The 20317-nt window shown below is 42.9% G+C and overlaps 1 protein-coding gene across 1 annotated transcript in view; it reads left to right on the top strand.

The window, feature by feature from the left end:
* The window catches only part of robo3 (roundabout, axon guidance receptor, homolog 3 (Drosophila)), a gene marked incomplete in the record, with an annotated part of 256141 nt that overhangs the window by 202372 nt on the left and 33452 nt on the right, over nucleotides 1–20317 (top strand). Inside the window, 1 exon segment of the mRNA XM_037687648.1 lies at nucleotides 970–1175. Coding sequence (XP_037543576.1) covers nucleotides 970–1175 — 206 coding nt within the window.

The raw sequence follows: 20317 nt of genomic DNA on the forward strand, positions 1-20317 counted from the left end.
ATGTCTGTGGTGAAGCAACGGAAAATCATGGCCGTATGGTTTTCCTGTTTGTAAAGCTGATTAATTAGGTCGTTATTTTTCAATTCTTGCCAATTAATGTAAATGTGTGATGTGTTAAACTTGATTCTGTTAATAAATGACCCACTCGTTTGGTGAGTCAAAGATAATTAACGTCTCACGTCCACATTTTATTAAATTCAATGCACGCATGTTATACAGTCCAGAAAAATGAAAGAACCCGTTTAATTTATGAATATATCTCAGGATATGTCATACTACAGTAACCATGGCAACAAGGCAGTTTTCTACAACCAACAGCAGCTGATTAACATCTCAAAAGCTCAAATAATATCTCAACTACAGCCCAAAATCTCAAATGAGTTGAAAGGATGTTCTGGGATGCATTCTCATCTACCTGCCAGCTGTGCTTGAGTGCCTGACCATTGAGATCCTGGAACTAGCGGCTCATGACAGCGGAAGGACAGGATTGTCCCTCAGCACCTACAGTTGGATGTCCGCAGCAACAAGGAGCTCGGCAGACTGCTGGGAGGAATGGCCATCGCTCTGGGGGGAGTTCTGCCTGGCATTCAGATGGTCCTACAGCCCGAGGGAACCGAGAGGCCAGCCGAGTCTGGGTGAACGGATCGGACGGCATCTGCAGCCAGTTTCTTAGGTTCCACTGTGGGATGGACCTTTACAAGAGATCCTTCCTGCCTACAGCCATCAGCATCTATAACATCTCTTAATGAAATGAGGATAACGAGTTACAACAACAATTAATTTCCCTTTGGGATTAATAAAGTATTTTTGAATTGAATTGAATAGCTAAATGTTAAAAGGAGCTTAGCAAGACAAAGATAAAATTCACAAAAAAGTAGCAATATGTGAAGAAAAAAAACAAATTCAAAAACTAAAATTAGCAAAAAAATAAAAATACTGAGCATAATGTTCTTTTCTGTATAACTGCAGCCCCTTCAGACAGAGTCCCTCCCATCATCCGCCAGGGACCAGCAAATCACACGCTCGCTCCTGGTTCCACTGCTCAGTTCCACTGCCACATCATGGGCAACCCATTTCCCAGCATTCAGTGGGAGAAGGATGGCCAGAGGATCCTAGAAAATGATGGTCGAATCAGCTTGATGGACAATGGCACCTTTCAGATCACCAGCCTACAGGTAAGACTGTCACTACTTCAGTGTGGCTTCATGCCTCAGCCTGTCCTTTAACATCATGACAATAAGTTTTCCTTAGAGGAACTAAACCACTTTTCACAAATGCTGAAAAAAAAACTATTTAAAACGATTTGCCATTATATTGTTGCCATTTTTGGCAGCCATGTTGAATTGTTGTTTTCAAATGTACGTTATGGTTATACATCTAATGATTACTTTCTGCAGGTTTCAGTTAAACCTGCCCACTGGTTCAGGGAATATTTTTCTGACAGTACAGGCAAACCATCACAAAAATAAATAAATTATAACTTATTTTATTTGTCTTTTGTGGAGGGCAAATAATTATGAAGCACTAAAAAGAGACAGTTTAACAGATGAGTCAAATTATACGAGGAGGAGAGGTGGAGTGGCGAGGTGTGATCACCATCATAATGGGGGTACAGGTACGTTAGCGGTCGTTAACACCAGCTGACACAATGTCAATTAAATATTCTGCCTAAAACTCCCTCCGGGTTTGAGGAAGCACCAGAGGTCACCACAGCCTCTGTGAGTTTCAAAGAGGGCAATGTGTCCCTGACTGTTGGTGGTCAATGATGAACGATGTCTGTGATAGTAATTAAATCCTCTTCCATCAGTGTGAATGAAGAATGAAGGACTGAAAGAGGGATGGGCAGACGTCCAATTTAGAGGAGAAAAATGGAGGAGTTTTTGTAGTCCCGCCTTCTGCCTGACTCACAACCCCCAACAGACCCGACAACAAACTACATGCTTGATGCTAGTTGCTCAAAAACTTTAATTTACTGTAAATTTTAATAAACACACGAGGCTCAAGAACAAAAAACTTTGTGTCAAATAAAGCAGAGTAATAATGTCTTATTGTTACACCAAATAATCTGAAGACAAAAAAATGTTTATCAGTAGCTATGTTTACATGCGCAACATTTTTTGACCGGATTGAAATGTTTTCAGATGAAATAATTCAAATGTATTGTTTACATGGGCACAATCTGTTCTTGATGAGCGTTTACATGCAGCGGGCTTTGTTCTGAACAGCAGTACTGACATGCGCAGAATGGTAAACTCTCCTTAAAAAAACACAGAAGAAGAAGTTCTACTTCCGGGGTGAACGTAAACAAACCTGAGCACCCAAAATGGACCCGCGACAGGTTTTAATGATGGTGGAGATGTTACCGCACTCCCTGACTGAGCTACAGGTAATACAGATCATTTTGAGCTCTTTCAAAGTTTCTAGTAGAAATGTTGTGTCGCTCACCGACCAGTTTTGCTTCCCTGACATGCTAATATTATTAGCATTAGCCAGGCGGAAATGGCAAAGTCGCACATGCGCAGTCAGGTCAGTTTTTCACGATCAGATAAAAACGAACAGATAAGCGTTTACATGCGCACCGATCAGGTTACGTATCGGCGTAAACCACCCGTTTCGTTCTGATCACAAATTATATCGGATCGCGCCAAATACACAAAAAACTAACCCGAACCGAGTGTTTACATGACACACTTTTATTCCGACCGGCCTTTTGATCCGGTTACTTATGTCCATGTAAACATACGACGGCTGGTATCAGTGGGCTAGGAGGGCTAAGCCCTCCCGCCTGGCATTTACAATGAAGATATTAAAATTAACAAATTAAAAATAATAACTTAAAAATAAATACATTTTAGAAATAATGTCACAGTTAATGTCACAGTTTGTTAAATTTACTACAATACTGGTGTCAAACCGCCTAGGGAAAATCCCAGGGTCGTTCCAAAGGGCTAAATTCTGACAGCCCCTTTCCGTTACTGTTCTGTCATGGTTCAGAATGATTGACAGATGTCTTGCCACGCCCCCTCGGTTTGTGGCTCATTGGGGATAATTTTTTTCAGCCCAGGGTCAGCCCACAGCCACAGGATTCATCCAATGAGGATGGGTGTACAATAATGTGCCTCAGCGCGAGTGGATGTGGGCGTGGTTTGGTGTAGACTGAGTAGACGCCATGGCAAACAATATTAGCATAAACAAGGTGGATTATTTAATCAATAATCCCTTTTCCTTAATGTCTATTGAGGAAAAACTGGAGGTGAAGAGGTTGGGGCCGGACAGACTTGAGGATATTCAAATCCAGCAAAGAGAAAACCATGCTGTGTAACCGTGCTGAACTTGACCAGACTATTAATTCAGCTCGGTCCAAATAATATCAACCTGCCAGTTCGTTTTTATTCTTCTTATAGTTCATTCTGCATTGTGTTTAATGATGACCAGAAGATGAGCATTGAACTGAATGCTGTTTAATCTGCATAAAAACAAAACGTGCACTAGTCAGAATAATCACAGCAGCACCTCATGCAGTCTTCTCATTGAATGGACCTGCTGTACAATTTGATTCAATTCAATTCAAAAATACTTTATTAATCCCAAAGGGAAATTATTATTTGTTGTAACTCGTTATAATACACCTGCAACAAACCCCTGTCTAAACGGGAGCTTATATACACACAAGAGAGTTCTTTAAATTATTTTTCAAAGGTTAGAAATATGATCAATTTGTAAACAACAGTAAAATAAAACTCACTCGGCCATGTCAGCACAGACGTGCAGGTGGGTGGGGCACGCTGTATATAATAAACAAAAATCAGCTGTTTCGACCAAAACTTCAAAATAATCTGCCACTCACACATGAAAATTAACACCAAACAAAACTGAATCATCTCACTGATTAGACTTTATGTAGGAAAATAGAGTCTCTGAAATAAATAAATTTCACCTATTTCTTACAAGGAAGAGAGATATGCTGGTGAAGATTCTCAGTCATCCAGGACATGATGAATTCAAAAAGCGTTCAATACAAAAACAACTGGACTTTATTTGTAACAGAAGACGTTTCGCTCCTCATCCGAGGAGCTTTCTCAATTCAAAGAGCAGAGAGTGAGAGATACAGGTTATAAGGCTGAGTGAGATAAGACACACACACACATAAGACACACACACACACATACTGTATATGTAGATTGGCAGTTCACACCTAAAAAAACCTAAACAGTAGGTCTTTGTTCCTCTAATTCACAATCAAGGCCCCTCTGTTCCCATCAGGTGTGAAAACCGGCTGGGGATCTGTTTTAAAGTTGCATTATATGTTTTTGAAAGTGGGAATCTGAGGCCTCCTCCTCTGTTAAGAGACAGTTTTTCTCTTTTTACATAAATTGCTTCCTTCACCCCCCTCTCAAACCATCTGTGTTCTCGGTCCAAAATGTGCACATTTTGGTCCTCAAAAGAGTGTCCCTTATCTGTGAGGTGGAGGTGAACTGCGGAATTTTGTCCAGAGGAGGTGGCTCTCCTGTGTTGAGTCATGCGTCTGTGAAGAGGCTGTTTAGTTTCTCCAATGTAGAGGTCTGGACAGTCCTCGCTGCAATGGACCGCATACACTACACCACTCTGTTTGTGTATGGGTGTCTTGTCCTTAGGGTGGACCAGCCTCTGTCTGAGAGTCCTGCTGGGTTTGAAATGTACTGGGATCTTGTGTTTGTTGAAGATCCTTCTTAATTTCTCTGATACTCCAGCAACATAAGGGATGACAATATTTTTACGTCTGTTGTTCTCCTTTTTCTGTTTATTGGTGTGTTTTGTAGATTTCCTCGCTGACTTGACAAAAGCCCAGTTAGGATATCCACATGTTTGAAGAGCTTCTTGAACGTGTTTCAGTTCCTTTTCCTTCCCTTCTGTCTTTGTGGGGACGCATTCGGCCCGATGTTGTAAAGTTCTGATGACAGAGAGTTTGTGTTCCAGTGGATGGTGGGAGTCAAACAGAAGATACTGGTCTGTGTGGGTTGGTTTCCTGTACACTTCAATGTTGAGACTGTCCTCTCTCTCCATCTGAACCAAACAGTCCAAAAAAGGCAGCTTGTTGTCGTTTGCATCCTCTCTGGTGAACTTGATGTTGTTATCGACCGAGTTAATGTGTCTGGTGAACGCTTCTATTTCCTTGGCTTGGATTTTGACCCAGGTGTCATCCACATAACAGAACCAATGGCTTGGCTTAGTTCCCTCATAGGAGTGTAGGGCTGTCTGTTCCACTTCCTCCATGTAGAGATTGGCAACAATGGGTGACACTGGAGATCCCATGGCACAGCCGTGCTTCTGTCTGTAAAAACTGTCATTGAACTTGAAATAAGCGGTGGAGAGGCAGAGATCCAACAGGGTGCAGATCTGGTCCGGGGTGAAGTTGGTCCTGTTGATTAAGTCCTTGTCTTGTAGAAGTTGTTTTCTGACGGTTTCTACTGCTTCAGAGATGGGTATGCATGTGAAAAGAGAAGTCACATCATACGATACAAGGGTTTCTCCTGGGGTTAGTTTCAAGTGTTGAACTTTGTTAGTAAAATCAATGGAGTTCTTTTGTTACAAAAGTCTTCTGTTACAAATAAAGTCCAGTTGTTTTTGTATTGAACGCTTTTTGAAAGGAAGAGAGATATGTGAATATCCATCCATCCATCCATTATCTTTACCCGTTTATTCCATTTTGGGTCACGGGGGTCGCCGGTGCCCATGTCCAGCAATCACTGTGCGAGGGGCGGGGTACACCCTGGACGGGTCGCAAGTCCATCACAGGGCCACATAGAGACAAACAACCATTCACTTTCTCACTCACACCTAGGGACAATTTTTTTAGAGTTACCAATCAGCCTAACATGCATGTTTTTGGTCTGTGGGAGGAAACCGGAGCACCCGGAGAAAACCCATGCATGCACGGAGAGAACATGCAAACTCCACCCAGAAAGGCCCCTGGACCGGGGTTTGAACCAAGGACCTGCTCACTGAGAGGCAGCAGCTCTACCAGTTGCGCCACCGTGCTGCCGATATGTGAATAATAAAAATAAAAAAATGTCCAATGAAAAGTCTGCAATTATGCACTCAAAAATATCAAGATACAAAAAAAATAAATTTGTTGGGGCCCTTTCATCAGTCTTGGTCTTTTAAAACAAAAAGAAAAAGATAAGGAAATGTGTCACCGGGTTGGCGTTTCTATTCCCGGGGCTTCTTTCTCCAGGCCTGGAGCGCAAAGACACTCCAGGAAACAGGACCGATCCTTGCCCCATGTGGCAATTAGATGAGTTGAATATGAAGTCCTCTTGAACCCTCCAGGGTTGGGTCAAACATCACCATGAAGCCCAAAACATCAGCTATCCTGGGAAAACTCTGGAGCTCCACCGGTCCATTCTGCTGCGTCTCTCCACCTGCTTCACCTGCACCCCCCCCCCCCCCCCCCCCCCCCACACACACACACACTGTTAAACTCATGTATCATTTTATAAGTTCGGGAAAAGCTGTGATCCAGTTTTTTCCATGGATACTTTGAGGATAATAAGCATGAGCGTAATAAAAGGATAATGAGCATCTATAATAATACAAACATTTTATTTGTATTTGTACTCGCCATCAATTCTAGAACATTTTTAATGGGGGTGAAAATAAAACCTGACCTAAAAGGTCAAAAACATAAATTAAGTACATAGTCAAATAAATAAAAATAGCTTTAGCTTAAATGGTTTGTAACCATTATAATAAACAAGCATGTATTCAATAAATGCTATATTTCATAAACATTTGACTTCATAATTCAGTTAAGGCACATTTTCAAAATGTTTACTCAAAATCAATTAGCTTTAAGTAGGGCTGGGTACCTTTATAAACAAATCAGTATCGGTACCGGTGTCAGTACCTTCACTTCGGTGTCGGTTCCTGGACGGTTCTTTTTTCAGTACCAATTTTGGAATTAATATTAATTCTAACAAGAATAAAATTACGTTACACATTACAGTACATATTGTGAATTTTATTTTTTAACTGGTATTTCTATTCCAAGCAGTTTTCTTACATTAAAATAAACAAATAATTTCCAGTTCAAAAGAACAGCTGCAAACAACAAGTGACACGTCGGTGTCTAATGCTCACTGCTACACACTGAGGACCTTTTCACTTGACAGTTTTTCTTCAGAAACATCAACATGTCTGCTTTCTTTGGACACAAGCTGTCAGGGTTTATCAGGCAGGAACGAACCCAATAGATGCAGGCAGGGACTCGGACTCAGAAGATACAAAAATAAATACTTTTAATGATAATAAATTAAATAGCTGACATGGCAGCACACTTACAAAACTGGGAATACAACTCAGGTCAGGACTGGAACTCATCACATCAGGACAAGACAGGGTAGACCCAATGATGATGCAACAATGAAAAAGACTAACAGACAGACTATATACCCAGATAAGACAGGATGTGATTACAAACAGCTGGCACAAGACAAGGGTGAAATTAATTGGATAAATGATGAGACACACAAGGGAGTGCAGACAAGGAAGGCCCACAGATGGCGCCATCCTTACAGTACCCCCTCAAGGACGCCCCCTGGCGTCCCCAAAAAAGCCGCCCCCCCCCAAGAAAAAAGGGAGGGAGGAACTGCAAGGATGGAGGGCCCAATTAGGGGTTGAACGAGTATATAATTTTTTAACTCGACATTAACACAATAAAACCCGAGTAGAACTCGAGTATTTGATGACGTCATAGATCTCAAGACACAAAAATAAATAAATAAATAAAACCGCAAAAAAAGGAAATTTTTTACAAAAAAAAGACCAACAAAACATTGGGAGTGTATATTATGCTCTTACCATTTATCATACTGCAAATAAGTCACTGGAAAAACTAAACTATTAGTTTTTATTATTAAACAGCAAACGCGAAGAAACATGCAGCACGTCAAAAACGAAACTTGAACCGAAACTGGTTCTGGTTCGGTGGATTGGACCCGGTGTTACACCATACTCTGTGACCTGCAACAGTGTAACACCACCCCCTACGGTCATACAGTGGTCACATAATATGACGTTACTACGGATACTCGATGTTAAATTTTTAACCTCGATAGATGTCCTAGCAATCGATGTGTAGATTACTCGAGTACTCTGTTAATGCCCTAGGCCCAATGAAACAGGAGGACAAACAAACTGACGAAGCCAAAACCTGGGAACACAACTAAACCCAAATAGGTACACACAAAAAGAAAAGTCTGAGCGGTCAGGTGACCGTCCTCGCAAGATCATGGTTCCGGTGGGCGGCCGGAAGGCTGTCCATCAAACCGGAATGGGTCAGGAGGGCGGCCAGGAGGGCGACCATCAGACCGAAGCGGGTCAGGAGGGCAGCTAGAAGGGCGGCCAGGAGGGCGAACATCAGGTCGGGCAGGTGGCTGGGAGATCGTTCATAGGGCCATTTTTCAGGCAGGTCGAAGCCGAAGGTCTCAGGCGAATCGAGACCGAACATCTCAGGCGAATTCAGGCCAAAGATCTCAGGCGAATCGAGGCCAAAGATCTAAGGCGAGCCAGGGACGAAGACCTTAGATGAACCAGGGGCAAAGACCTCCGCGGAAGGACCAGAAGTGAGGGCCTCAGCAGGCGGGTCAGTGGTGAGGAACTCAGCAGCGAGGAGCTCTTCTGCGGCTGGATCTTTGGTGGCAGGATCTTCTGCGGTCGGGTCAGGAGCGAAGACCTCAGATGAAACAAGGGCAAAGACCTCTGCGGAAGGACCAGAAGTGAGGCCCTCATCAGGCAGGTCAGCGGCGAGGAACTCTGCAGCGAGGAGCTCTTCTGCGGCTGGATCTTTGGCGGCAGGAGCGGAGTCCATCTGGACCCCCACGGCTGAGCAGACAGGAGCAGAGTCCACCTGGACCCCCTCGGAGCAGGAGACTTGAGGAGCGGAGTCCGCCTGGATCCCCTCGGAGCAGGAGACGTGAGGAGAGGAGACCGCTTGGACCCCCTCAGAACAGGAGACGTAAGGAGAGGAGTCCGCCTGGACCCCCTCAGAGCAGGAGACGTAAGGAGAGGAGTCCGCCTGGACCTCCTCAGAGCAGGAGGTGTGAGGAGCGGTGTCCGCCTGGACCCCCTCGGAGCAGGAGGCGTGAGGAGCGGAGTCCGCCTGGACCCCCTCAAAGCAGGAGACGTGAGGAGCGAAGTCTGCCTGGATCCCCTCGAGACATGAGATGTGAGGGGCATCCTCCAGGGCCCCCTCGAGACATGAGACATGAGGGGCGTCCTCCAGGACCCCCTCAAGACAGGAGATGTGAGACTTGGCTCCTCTGCGGCAGGCTGCAGGCTCCGGGCTGGCTGCAGGCTCTGGGGCCGAGTCAGGTTCTGGGAATGGGACCGAGACTGGGTCTAGACAGGCTTCAGGTTCTGGGGTGTATTGTCTCATGGACCTGATCTCAATCAAAAGCTGGTGATATGTTGGAATAGAGGTGAGGCCGGGTACAGAAATTAACAGTCTCTCAGCTAACCTAAGAAGTGTGTCTGAACAGTCCGGGTAATCTTTAGCTGAAGTCAACAGGTTTTGGAGGGCGGTGTTTATGTGATAGATCTCAGAGGCGTCTATCACCCAAGACTTGTTTTCTTTGGTGACCTTTGCAGGAATCGTGTGGGACTGCTGTGTAGATTGTTCTCCGGTGTGACCCCCCTTCGTCAGGTCTTTAGACGAATGGGGGGTGGAGAGCAGGGTGACAGGACTGATCCTTGAGGGAGCTTTGTGCAGGAGTGAGGTGCCAGATTCCACCCTCACCGAAGTACTAGGAGGTGAGGCGTCCAGATCGGCTCTCTCAACAGCACCGGAACCAGGTCTCAGAAACTCAGCCTCACCAGACCGAGTTGGATCTGGAGTCGCTGTCAGGGATGTGGGCCAAGGTTTCGTGGATTGTTTCCGGTTTCGTCTTTTGCCGCCCTGGCAGCGACGGTGGGGAGAGGGGGCAGGAATGAGACAGAGCTCGTCCTCCAGCTCCGCGTCCTCCCCCGACGTCCACTCCGAGTAGCCGAGCGGCGCTGAAGAAAATTTTGTCTCGGGTGCCCGGTGTTCTCCCCAGTGCAGAGACTTTCTCTCTTCCTCCAGAACCAGGAGAGGCGAAGACAAAACTTCAATTGCCAGGCAGTGACGACTTTGTGTTCGGATGGGTTCGGTTCGGAACCCACCACACCGGATTACAGGTTCCCCCATCTGTGACTCGTAACAGACAGGTGAGTAATTCTGAGAGGAACCCTGCCCGCTGGATTCTGTGTAGGTCACGTTGTTTTGTCAGGGTTTATCATGCAGGAACGAACCCAATAGATGCAGGCAGGGACTCGGACTCAGAAAATACAAAAATAAATACTTTTAATGATAATAAATTAAATAGCTGACGTGGCAGCACACTTACAAAACTGAGAATACAACTCAAGTCAGGACTGGAACACATCAGATCAGGACAAGACAGGGTAGACCCAACGATGACGCGACATTGAACAAGACTAACAGACAGACTATATACCCAGACAAGACAGGATGTGATTACAAACAGCTGGCACGAGACAAGGGTGAAATTAATTGGATAAATGATGAGACACACAAGGGAGTACAGACAAGGAAGGCCCACAGATGGCGCCATCCTTACACAAACAAGCTCGCTCCTGGCTGATGGTGTCTCCAGCAGTAGGAAGTATTCACTCTGAGGCTGTAGATGATGTTTGTTGCACACACGGATACCTGGTTATCAGTTTGATAGCACTGACATAGTGTCCCTCACATTCCACCAGCAGGTCACTGCATTCACTGAGGTTAGGGTTGATGCAGACTTCTGCACCTCTGTGTCTCTGCCTGAATCTTCTCTGTGGTTCTCTGGGGTTTAGGGTTCTGATCATCTCCCTAATTGACATGAGAACAAAACATCAATAATAACATGGTTATGTTATTATTGCTCAAAAAACATTATCTAGGCAACAATATCCTTTACAGCTTAATTTACCTCCACCGTGCAGCTCCACTGTAGAAAAGACAGCAAAGTTTTAACAACAAGGTCTGTGATTGTCCTGTGCCCCCCATCTCACTTTTCTTTTGTCTCTGTCCTCACATCTGGGTCATAGGCTCCTGTGAGGAGAACATTAACATAAACACTGAACATTAGGTGAACTGTTTAAGCAGCTGACTGGATGGATGAGCAGTTTTACAAGCTAAGATTTATCTGTTACTGTCAATCTTTAGTTAGCTTCTGAGTTTAGCTAGCTACGTAGATAAAATAAATTTACACATTAATATCTCAAAGTTAGCGTTACATGGATTCTAGTTTAATTCACCGTGATGTACGTGTTAAGCTGCAGTAACGTTAACAAACGTAAACTCACCAGCTGAAACACAGAGCCGTCCTCGGGAGTTCTTTGATGAAGACGAGTCCGGCCATGGAATGTTGATTGAGTCCGTTTAACACACACAGACTGACTAACGCTGAGAGGAGGGGGGAGGCTGCTGTCCATCTGTCTTCTTGCAGAGAAAAACGGAACAACATTTTGCTCGTGTGTTGTCGAAGCCGTTCGACAACACGTGCTGCACATGTGAACCCCTTCTCTGGGCGTCACCAGCACCATAGACATACATTATATATAGATTAGGTGCGGCAGCTCTATACAGCTCTGGGTGTAAACACCTAGTCTGTTTGCTATATGTCTGCGTTTTACCTGTCTGCATGCTGAAACCACGTGACACCTTACAGCCAACACTGAAAAAAGAGTGACGTTTCAATCCATACACCGACCGGTGCAGTTCGGTCGGTGCCATTTAAGAACCTCGGTTCGGTACTCAGCCCTAGCTTTAAGGCTAGCAAAGGAATCAAACATTCAATTGAAACAACAGTTGTGCAACAGGTTCACAAATATGTAGGTGTCTTTAATTCAAACTGAGCCAGTACTAACCAGTAAAACCACCACTGCCGCTGGAGTGGTTTGTCAAAAAATAACAAAAATACACATCACATGTGGTACATAAGGTGGAACGAAATTATGTACTCAAGGTCCCAGTTACACCCAAAAATAGCAAAAATATAAAAATAAACAGTATATAAGGATCTAAGATATAAACTAAACAATAATAATGTAAAATAATACAGTGTATTAAACAGCAACCCGAACATGAGTCTGTAGTGAGCAGATGGGTATGAATACAGCAGCTTAAAGACAAGAGATCAGCAGCATGGATAATCTGCAGCATTAAACTATGGAGATTGAGATGGCCAACAACATAATGAATGTTTCAATCCAGAAACAAATTGTGAGTCTGGCCTCTCAAACACTTGGAATTCAGTTAAAAACAGAATATTTACAAATGTTCTCACAATTCTGAGTCACAATGAATCCCAAACGGTCAAAGCTCAGTAGAAGCTGCCGCAGTTTACACATTTATCTGAATTAATGCTTCACTCCAACATCGGTTCATATGGTGATGTAGTGAACTAAGCCTGAGGTCAAATCCTGACCTTAAGGACCTTATGGGACAGAAACTGTCATTTCATTGATTTGAATCCAGAAATACAGGTTGACCCATCCTGAGACTTTCTTTCTTGAATTGATCAAGTGAAAGAACACCCTCTTTTCTATTATCATTACTATTTTACAAATGTTTGATTATCAAAGTGTTTTTAGTTCAAACCATTTTTAGATGTTGCAGTGAACTAATCATTTTTAATTAACTGTGAAACAGTAATAATGATTTTAATCCTCATGCAAAGTAGAAATCATGTTAAGGTCTGTTACAGACTAATTAAGCATTTTCTGATTTTCTGTCTTTGAATGAGCAAGTGTAAGTTGGTCCAAGGTTGGAGTCAAACGCAAAACAAGTTGTTGGTGTAGATGAACATATCCTGAGATATTCACCTGATTAAAACGGATTCTTTCATTTTTCTGGACTGAATATAAACGTGCATTGAATTTAATAAAATGTAACGTGAGACGTTATTTATCTTTGACCCATCAAAATGAATGTGGTCATTTATTTACAGAATCAAAGTTTAACATCAAACATTTACATTAATTTGGCAAAATATGAAAATAACAACATAATTAATCAGCAAGCTGTACAATTGATTGATTATCCACACGGCAGTGGATGAGCACTTTACACAGACATTTCTAAAATATCTGGAATGATTTCTACTTGATAGAAGAATTTAAAGATGGAAAATGAAGTTTAAAGGGAGTAGAAGATGGTGTGTGAGGGAGAGTGTTGACCAGAAACGACACTCTCCATTCGAACCCAGCTTTCTTCGGTACGCTCGGTAGTGAACTTGACTCGTTACCTCTCTGAAGATGAATCAGCGGATACGGAGTTCCAGTTAACGCTACCTGTCCAGCGTCTCCATAGGATGGCTGTGACTCGTCCGAAGTAGTGACGATATTCCGTCTGACACAAGTTCACCTCAGCCAGTGGACCTCACATGAGTGGGGTTCGTCCGAGTTCCACTCAGAGGTGGAAGATGTTATAATCCCAATCTCGGAAGAGCCTTATCATGGCTGGACTTCTGTTCTCCCAAACGCCTGGAGCTGCAAACTCTCCAGCCCGACTCCAACGGCAACTCACAGAACAACATCAAAATCTGAGAGAACTAGGAAGTACCGACATTTTAAAGGGCTCTATTTCCAGTTCATTTGGGAGTTTTCTTATTGGCCAATGTCGACCAGACAGGGGTGTGTTTTGTGACGTAAAAGGTTACTAGAAGTCAGAAAACAGCAAGAATGTTATGGAACAGATTGAAATTCATTTTCAGACAGGCGAGAGAAATGTTTGGGCGAGTTTGGAGAAACAGGTGCCAACTTCTCTGTTTACGTCTGAGAGGATTTAAAAACAAGACAGTTGTTCCAACACTTGTCTGCTTCGACTCCGACCTTGGAGCAAACGTACACTGCTCATTCAAAGACAGGAAATCAGAAAATGCATAATTACTCTGTAACAGGCCTTAACATGAATTCTAACTTTGCATGAGGATAAAAAAATCATTGTTACTGTTTTCACAGTTAATTAAAAATGATTAGTTCACTGCAACATCTAAAATGGTTGAACTAAAACACTTTGATTATCAAACATTTGTAAAACAGTAATGATAATAGAAAAGAGAGTGTTCTTTCACTTGAATTTTCAAGAAGAAAGTCTCAGGATGGGTGAACCTGTATTTCTGGATTCAAATCAATGAAATGACAGTTTCTGTCCCACAAGGTGCCTAAGGTCAAGGTTTCGACATCAGGCCTAGTCCACTACATTGGAACGAACTGTCATGTTTTTAAAATCCTCTCAGACGTAAATATAGAGGCTGGCACCTGTTTTCCCCCAACTCGTCTAAATATTCCTCTCGTCTGTCTGAAAAACATTTTCAATCTGTTCCATAACATTCTTGCTGTTTTTCTGACTCCTAGTGACCTCTTACGTCCCAAAAACACACCCCTGTCTGGTCGAAACGACCAATCAGGAAACTCCCAAATGAACCGGAAATAGAGCTCTTTAAATGTCGGTACTTCCTAGTTCAAACCAGTCGAGTCGGGTGGAGAGTTTTTGCAGCTCCAGTCGTTTGGGAGAACAGAAGTCCAGCATGATCCAGAGCTCTTCGAGTCTTGGGGATTATGACATCTTCCACCTCTGAGTGGAACTCTGACGGACTCCACTCCTGTGAGTCCACCGAGAGGTGAACCTGTGTCGGACGGAATACCGTCGCTACTTCGGACGATTCACAGCTGTTCCTACGGAGACGCTGAAAGGGTGCGTTAAATGGAACTCCGTACCAGTGGAGACGACATCTCCAGGTAAAAGAGTTGATTTATATCACCTAAGTGTACCAGGGAAGAAGCTGGGAACTCACCGGAGAGTGCCGTTCTGATGCCGACACACATTTCCCTCATCCATCTTTTTCTCTCAACTTAAACTTCAATTTCCATCTTTAAACTCTTCTTTTTGCTAGAAATCATTCCAGATATTTTAGAAATGTCTGTGTGAAGTTTTCAACCATCGCCGTATGGTTAATCAAATTGTACAGCTTGCTAAATTAGCCATGTTGTTATTTTTCATATTTTGCCAAATTAATGTAAATGTGTGATGTTAAATTTTGATTCTGTAAATAAATGACCACGTTCATTTTGATGGGTCAAAGATAATTAACGTCTCACGATACATTTTATTAAATTCAATGCACGACATTATACAGTCCAGAAAAATGAAAGAATCCGTTTAATTTATGAATATATACAGCATATGTTCATCTACAGTGATGTCTCTGACAGAAAACAACACACACACACACACACACACACACATGCACACATGCACACACACACACAATGAAATCAGCAATAACCAAACAAACATACGGAGGTTCATCTGCGCCCCCAGGAGTAGGACAGATGAATCGTTTTGTTAACCTGAGGTCTTGCCAGATCCAGACTGCACCCCCCACTTCTACACTTCACACCGCTGCCCTACAACACATCCTGAACACACACAGGGAGGGAGTGTGTGGTTCCGGACAGAGGGAATTATTATGGTTGTTATGTAAAACAAGTGTGAGGACTCCAGACATGAGTAAACAGATTAGCAGTGTGTGATCATGTTGGAGCAGGAATGATCCATTTCAGCTTCGGTACTGTATGGGCAGCACGGTGGCGCAACTTGCAGAGCTGCTGGCTCTCAGTGAGCAGGTCCCTGGTTCAAATCCCGGTCCGAGGGCCTTTCTGAGTGGAGTCTGCATGTTCTCTCTGTGCATGCGTGGGTTTTCTCCGGGTACTCCAGTTTCCTCCCACAGACCAAAAACATGCATGTTAGGCCAATTGATAACTCTAAATGGCCAATTGGTAACTCTAAATTGTCCCTAGGTGTGCGTGAGAGAGTAAATGGTTGTTTGTCTCTATTGTCTCTATGTGGCCCTGTGATGGACTTGCAACCCGTCCAGGGTGTACCCCACCCCTCGCACAGTGATTGCTGGACATGGGCACCGGCGACCCCCGTGACCCAAAATGGAAGAAGCAGGTAAAAGATAATGGATGGAATGGATGGATACTGTATGTACTGTCAGCAGTCAGGTTTCCTGCCTGCGCCCAACTTAACGAGACGTGAGAGTTACTGAAACAACATGTTGTACCTGAATGCACCATGAAGACAGTTCACTGAGTGCAACATTGTTCTAAGTAATAAGTCAATAACCTTTACAGCAATGATGAATGCCTGTTTTGAAGAGATCGTAAAACATCTAAACCTGATGAGTTAAAAATAATATGTATATAAATGTATACAAACAAGATTCAAAAAAAGTTGGGACACTAAACAAATTGTGAATAAAAACTGAATGCAATGATGTGGAGATGGCAAATGTCAATATTTCATTCGTAATATAACATAGATGACAGATCAAAAGTTTAATCTGAGTAAATGTAACATTTTAAAGGAAAAATATGTTGATTCAAAATTTCACAGTGTCAACAAATCCCAAAAAAGTTGGGACAAGTAGCAATAAGTGGCTGGAAAAAGGAAATTGAGCATATAACGAACACCTGGAAGACCAATTAACACTAATTAGGTCAATTGACAAGACATTTCTGAAAATATCTGGATGATTACTGGCAGATAGAAGAGTTTTAAAGATGGGAAATGAAGGAGTTTAAATGGAGAGAATGGGTGAGGGAAATGTGTCTGTATAACGAACGGCACTCTCCATTCGAACCCAGCTCCACCTCGGTACGCTTCGGTAGGAAATCGACTCGTTACCTCTCTGAAGATGAATCAGCTGGTACGGAGTTCCATTTAACGCTACCATTTCCAGCGTCTCCGTAGGATGGTTGGAAAACGTCCGGAGTAGTGACGGTACTTCGTTCGACAGCAACTCACCTCTCGAGTGGGCTCGCATGAGCTGTGAGTCCGTCAGAGGTTCCACTCAGATGTGGAAGATTCCATAATCCCCACGAGACTCAGAACTTTGTTCTGCGTTCTGCGTTCCGAACTGCATTCTACGTTCCGAACTGAACTTTGTTCAGCTTAGTTCCCGTTGTTCTCCGTTCCTGCCTGGAACTAGGAAGTGTAGACCCTTTTTAAAGAGGTCACTTCCGGTTCCTCTGAGAACTTTCTGATTGGTTGAAAGAACCAATCAGGGGTGTGGTTTTGGTGACGTAAGAGGTCACTAGAAGTCAGAAAAACAATTTAATGTTTAGGAACAGATAAAGAGATGTTTTAAGAACAGACAGAAAGATGTTTTGAAGAAACGGAGACCTTTGGAGCCAGTTCTCCTTCTATCTATCTGAAAAAGTTAAACATGACATTTCTTTCCAATAAACATGTTTTTGACCGAAACTTGACTTTTGACCCACTTACTCCTTCTCATTTCAGACAGAGAATCAAAATGCATAATTACTCTTGTAACAAACATTAACTTGATTTCTACTTTGAATGAGGATTAAAAATCATTTATACTGTTTCACAGTTGATTTAAAATGAGTAGTTCACTTCAACATTTAAAATGGTTTGAACTAAACACACTTTTGATTATCAAGACATTGTAAAATAGTAATGATAATAAAAAAGAGAGTGTTCTTTCAATTGATCAGTGCAGGACACACTTAGAAAGTCTCTGGATGAACTTAATTTTGTGTTTCTGGACTCAAATCAATGAAGTAACAGTTCTTGTCCCAGGAAGGCCCTCAGGGCCAGATTTGACCTGAGGCTTAGTTCACTACAGTGAACATAATCCACCGTGCCATCCGCCGTTGCCATTTCTAAGCAAGCTCCACAAGCTCAGACATTTGCACTGGGCCAGGGGTCATTTAAAATGGAGTGTGGCAAAATGGAAGACTGTTCTGTGGTCAGATGAGTCACGATTTGAAGTTCTTTATGGAACACTGGGACGCCATGTCATCCGGACCAGAGAGGACAAGGATAGCCCAAGTTGTTATCAACACTCCGTTCAGAATCCTGCATCACTGATGGTATGGGGTTGCATGAGCGCTTGTGGCATGGGCAGCTTGCATGTCTGGAAAGGCACCATTAATGCAGAGAACTATGTTCAGGTTCTAGAACAACATATGCTCCCATCTAGACGTCATCTCTTTCAAGGAAGACCCTGCATTTTTCAACACTATAATGCCAGACCACATTCTGCAGCAATCACAACATCATGGCTACGTAGGAGAAGGATCCGGGTACTGAAATGGCCAGCCTGCAGTCCAGATCTTTCACCTATAGAGAACATTTGGCGCATCGTAAAGAGGAAGGTGCGACAAAGAAGGCCCAAGACGATTGAACGGTTAGAGGCCTGTATTAGACATGAATGGGAGAGCATTCCTATTTCTAAACTTGAGAAACTGGTCTCCTTGTCCCCAGACGTCTGTTGAGTGTTGTAAGAAGAAGGGGGGATGCCACACAGTGGTAAAAATGGACTTGTCCCAACTTTTTTGGGATTTGTTGACGCCATGAAATTTGGAAACAACAGATTTTTCCCTTAAAATGATACATTCTCTCAGTTTAAACTTTTGATCTGTGATTTGTGTTCTATTCTGAATAAAATATTAGATGATGGCACCTCCACATCATTGCATTCATCCCTTTTTTAAAAAGTGGTCTCTATGCAGCTCTTGACAGATTAACTTGAGCTACAGCTGCCTGGTTCCAACAGAAACATGCTCAGAGGTGCTACAGTCATGTTGCTACCACGATTGTTTTTCACTGGGCAGAGTATAGAATAAAGAAATATATTACCAGTCTTTGCTGTAATGTATTTTGGGGTTTAAAAGCCACTGGGACGTTGTGTTTAGAAAATAAACGTGGTTCTCTGAAACTCCAGCAACATATCGACCTCTGGTCTGGGTCTGTTCTGAGGGCTCAAAACTGCTGCTTATAAACACTCAACATGAAGTGAGACTGCAACAAACAATTGCTAATGTTCTCTCAGTTTTGAGTTTCCAAATAGTTCCCAATAGTTACAACACAGTGAGAGTTTGTAAAATGTTCAAATGTAAACAGTTTGCCTCTGGTTGTTCAGAGGGACCCCAGCCTTCGCTCCTTTGAAAGTAATTTCACAGCCTGTTTAGCTTTTGGCTTTCTCCGCCTCAAGATTTAATATCCAGCTCTCACTTGGGCACACATGCATGCACCCAGGCAGCGCATTTATCACACACCTCTTAATTACATCTGCTCACACCTTGTCCAGAATGCTAAGTAGCAGTTAGGCAGAGAGGCTGGAGCTCCAGAAACCTCTAGACCTCACGTTGGTCGTTAAAATTCATGCTTTGATTCGCTCCCCACCTCTGCTAGGAACCAGAAGAGAAACATGAAAGCACCCAGCTTGACTTCAAATAGGACCACTGAGAATATGTCAGTTATAGAAAAACTGAAATAACTACAAACGACAAGACGTCCCGAGGAGCAGCAACTCATTGAAGCTAATGAGAGAAAATATTCAGTATCAGTGAGTTTAATAAATCTCAACATAATCAACGTTTTGATATTACTGTGACGGAAAAACTCACTGGAAATATTCCTTACTTTATGAACCATGCCCCTAAATTAAACCAATTAATTTTAAATTATTTTTTACAGACATGTACCAGTGGTGGTGGTGGTGGGGCTGGGGGTGCGGTCAGAATACAGACAGTTTATTAGATTATATTCAGTTCAACAGTTTGGAAATTTTCAAATGGAAAAAAATATTCAACTTTAAACTGTAATTGTGTAAAAATTGTTTAAAAAAAGAAAAAGAGAAATAAATAAAAACAGCAGTCCAGACATGTCAAATCCATAATGTCTCAATATTTTGCAACTCATCATGACTGTGCTCAATCTTGCCAAACATTTTGATGAATAATTAGAATTTTAGTTTTTTTGTTTGTTTATTTGGCTTATTTTATTTTATGTTTGTAAGATTTGATTTCACGTCTGCATATCTGAGGTTGCTTCCATGAGCAACGTCTTCCATAATCTATGAAACATAAATGAAAGGCCAAACAAGGACACATGAGGACGACTCCTGCAGTCCCATTTCAGAAGATGTCACTCATGGAAGTCATGAGCTGATGGAAAACAGAAGGAAAAAGCTTTTGTTTTGTTTTGCACACAAAAGAGACGTGGACGTGAAGTCACCTGGTGGACATCGTCTTCTCATCAGCTCTGTTGTGTTAGCTTTAAGTTTCCAACAACTTCCTGCTGAACACAGTCTGCCTTCAGAGATGTAACATTTAGTTCCACTCAGTGGTAACAGATGCATTTACACTCTGTCACACACACACACACACGCGCGCACACACACACACACACACACACACACACACACACACACACACACAC

This window comes from Nematolebias whitei, chromosome 14 (genome assembly GCF_014905685.2).
Source record: "Nematolebias whitei isolate Nwh7 chromosome 14, NemWhi1, whole genome shotgun sequence".
NCBI classification, from domain to species: domain Eukaryota; kingdom Metazoa; phylum Chordata; class Actinopteri; order Cyprinodontiformes; family Rivulidae; genus Nematolebias; species Nematolebias whitei.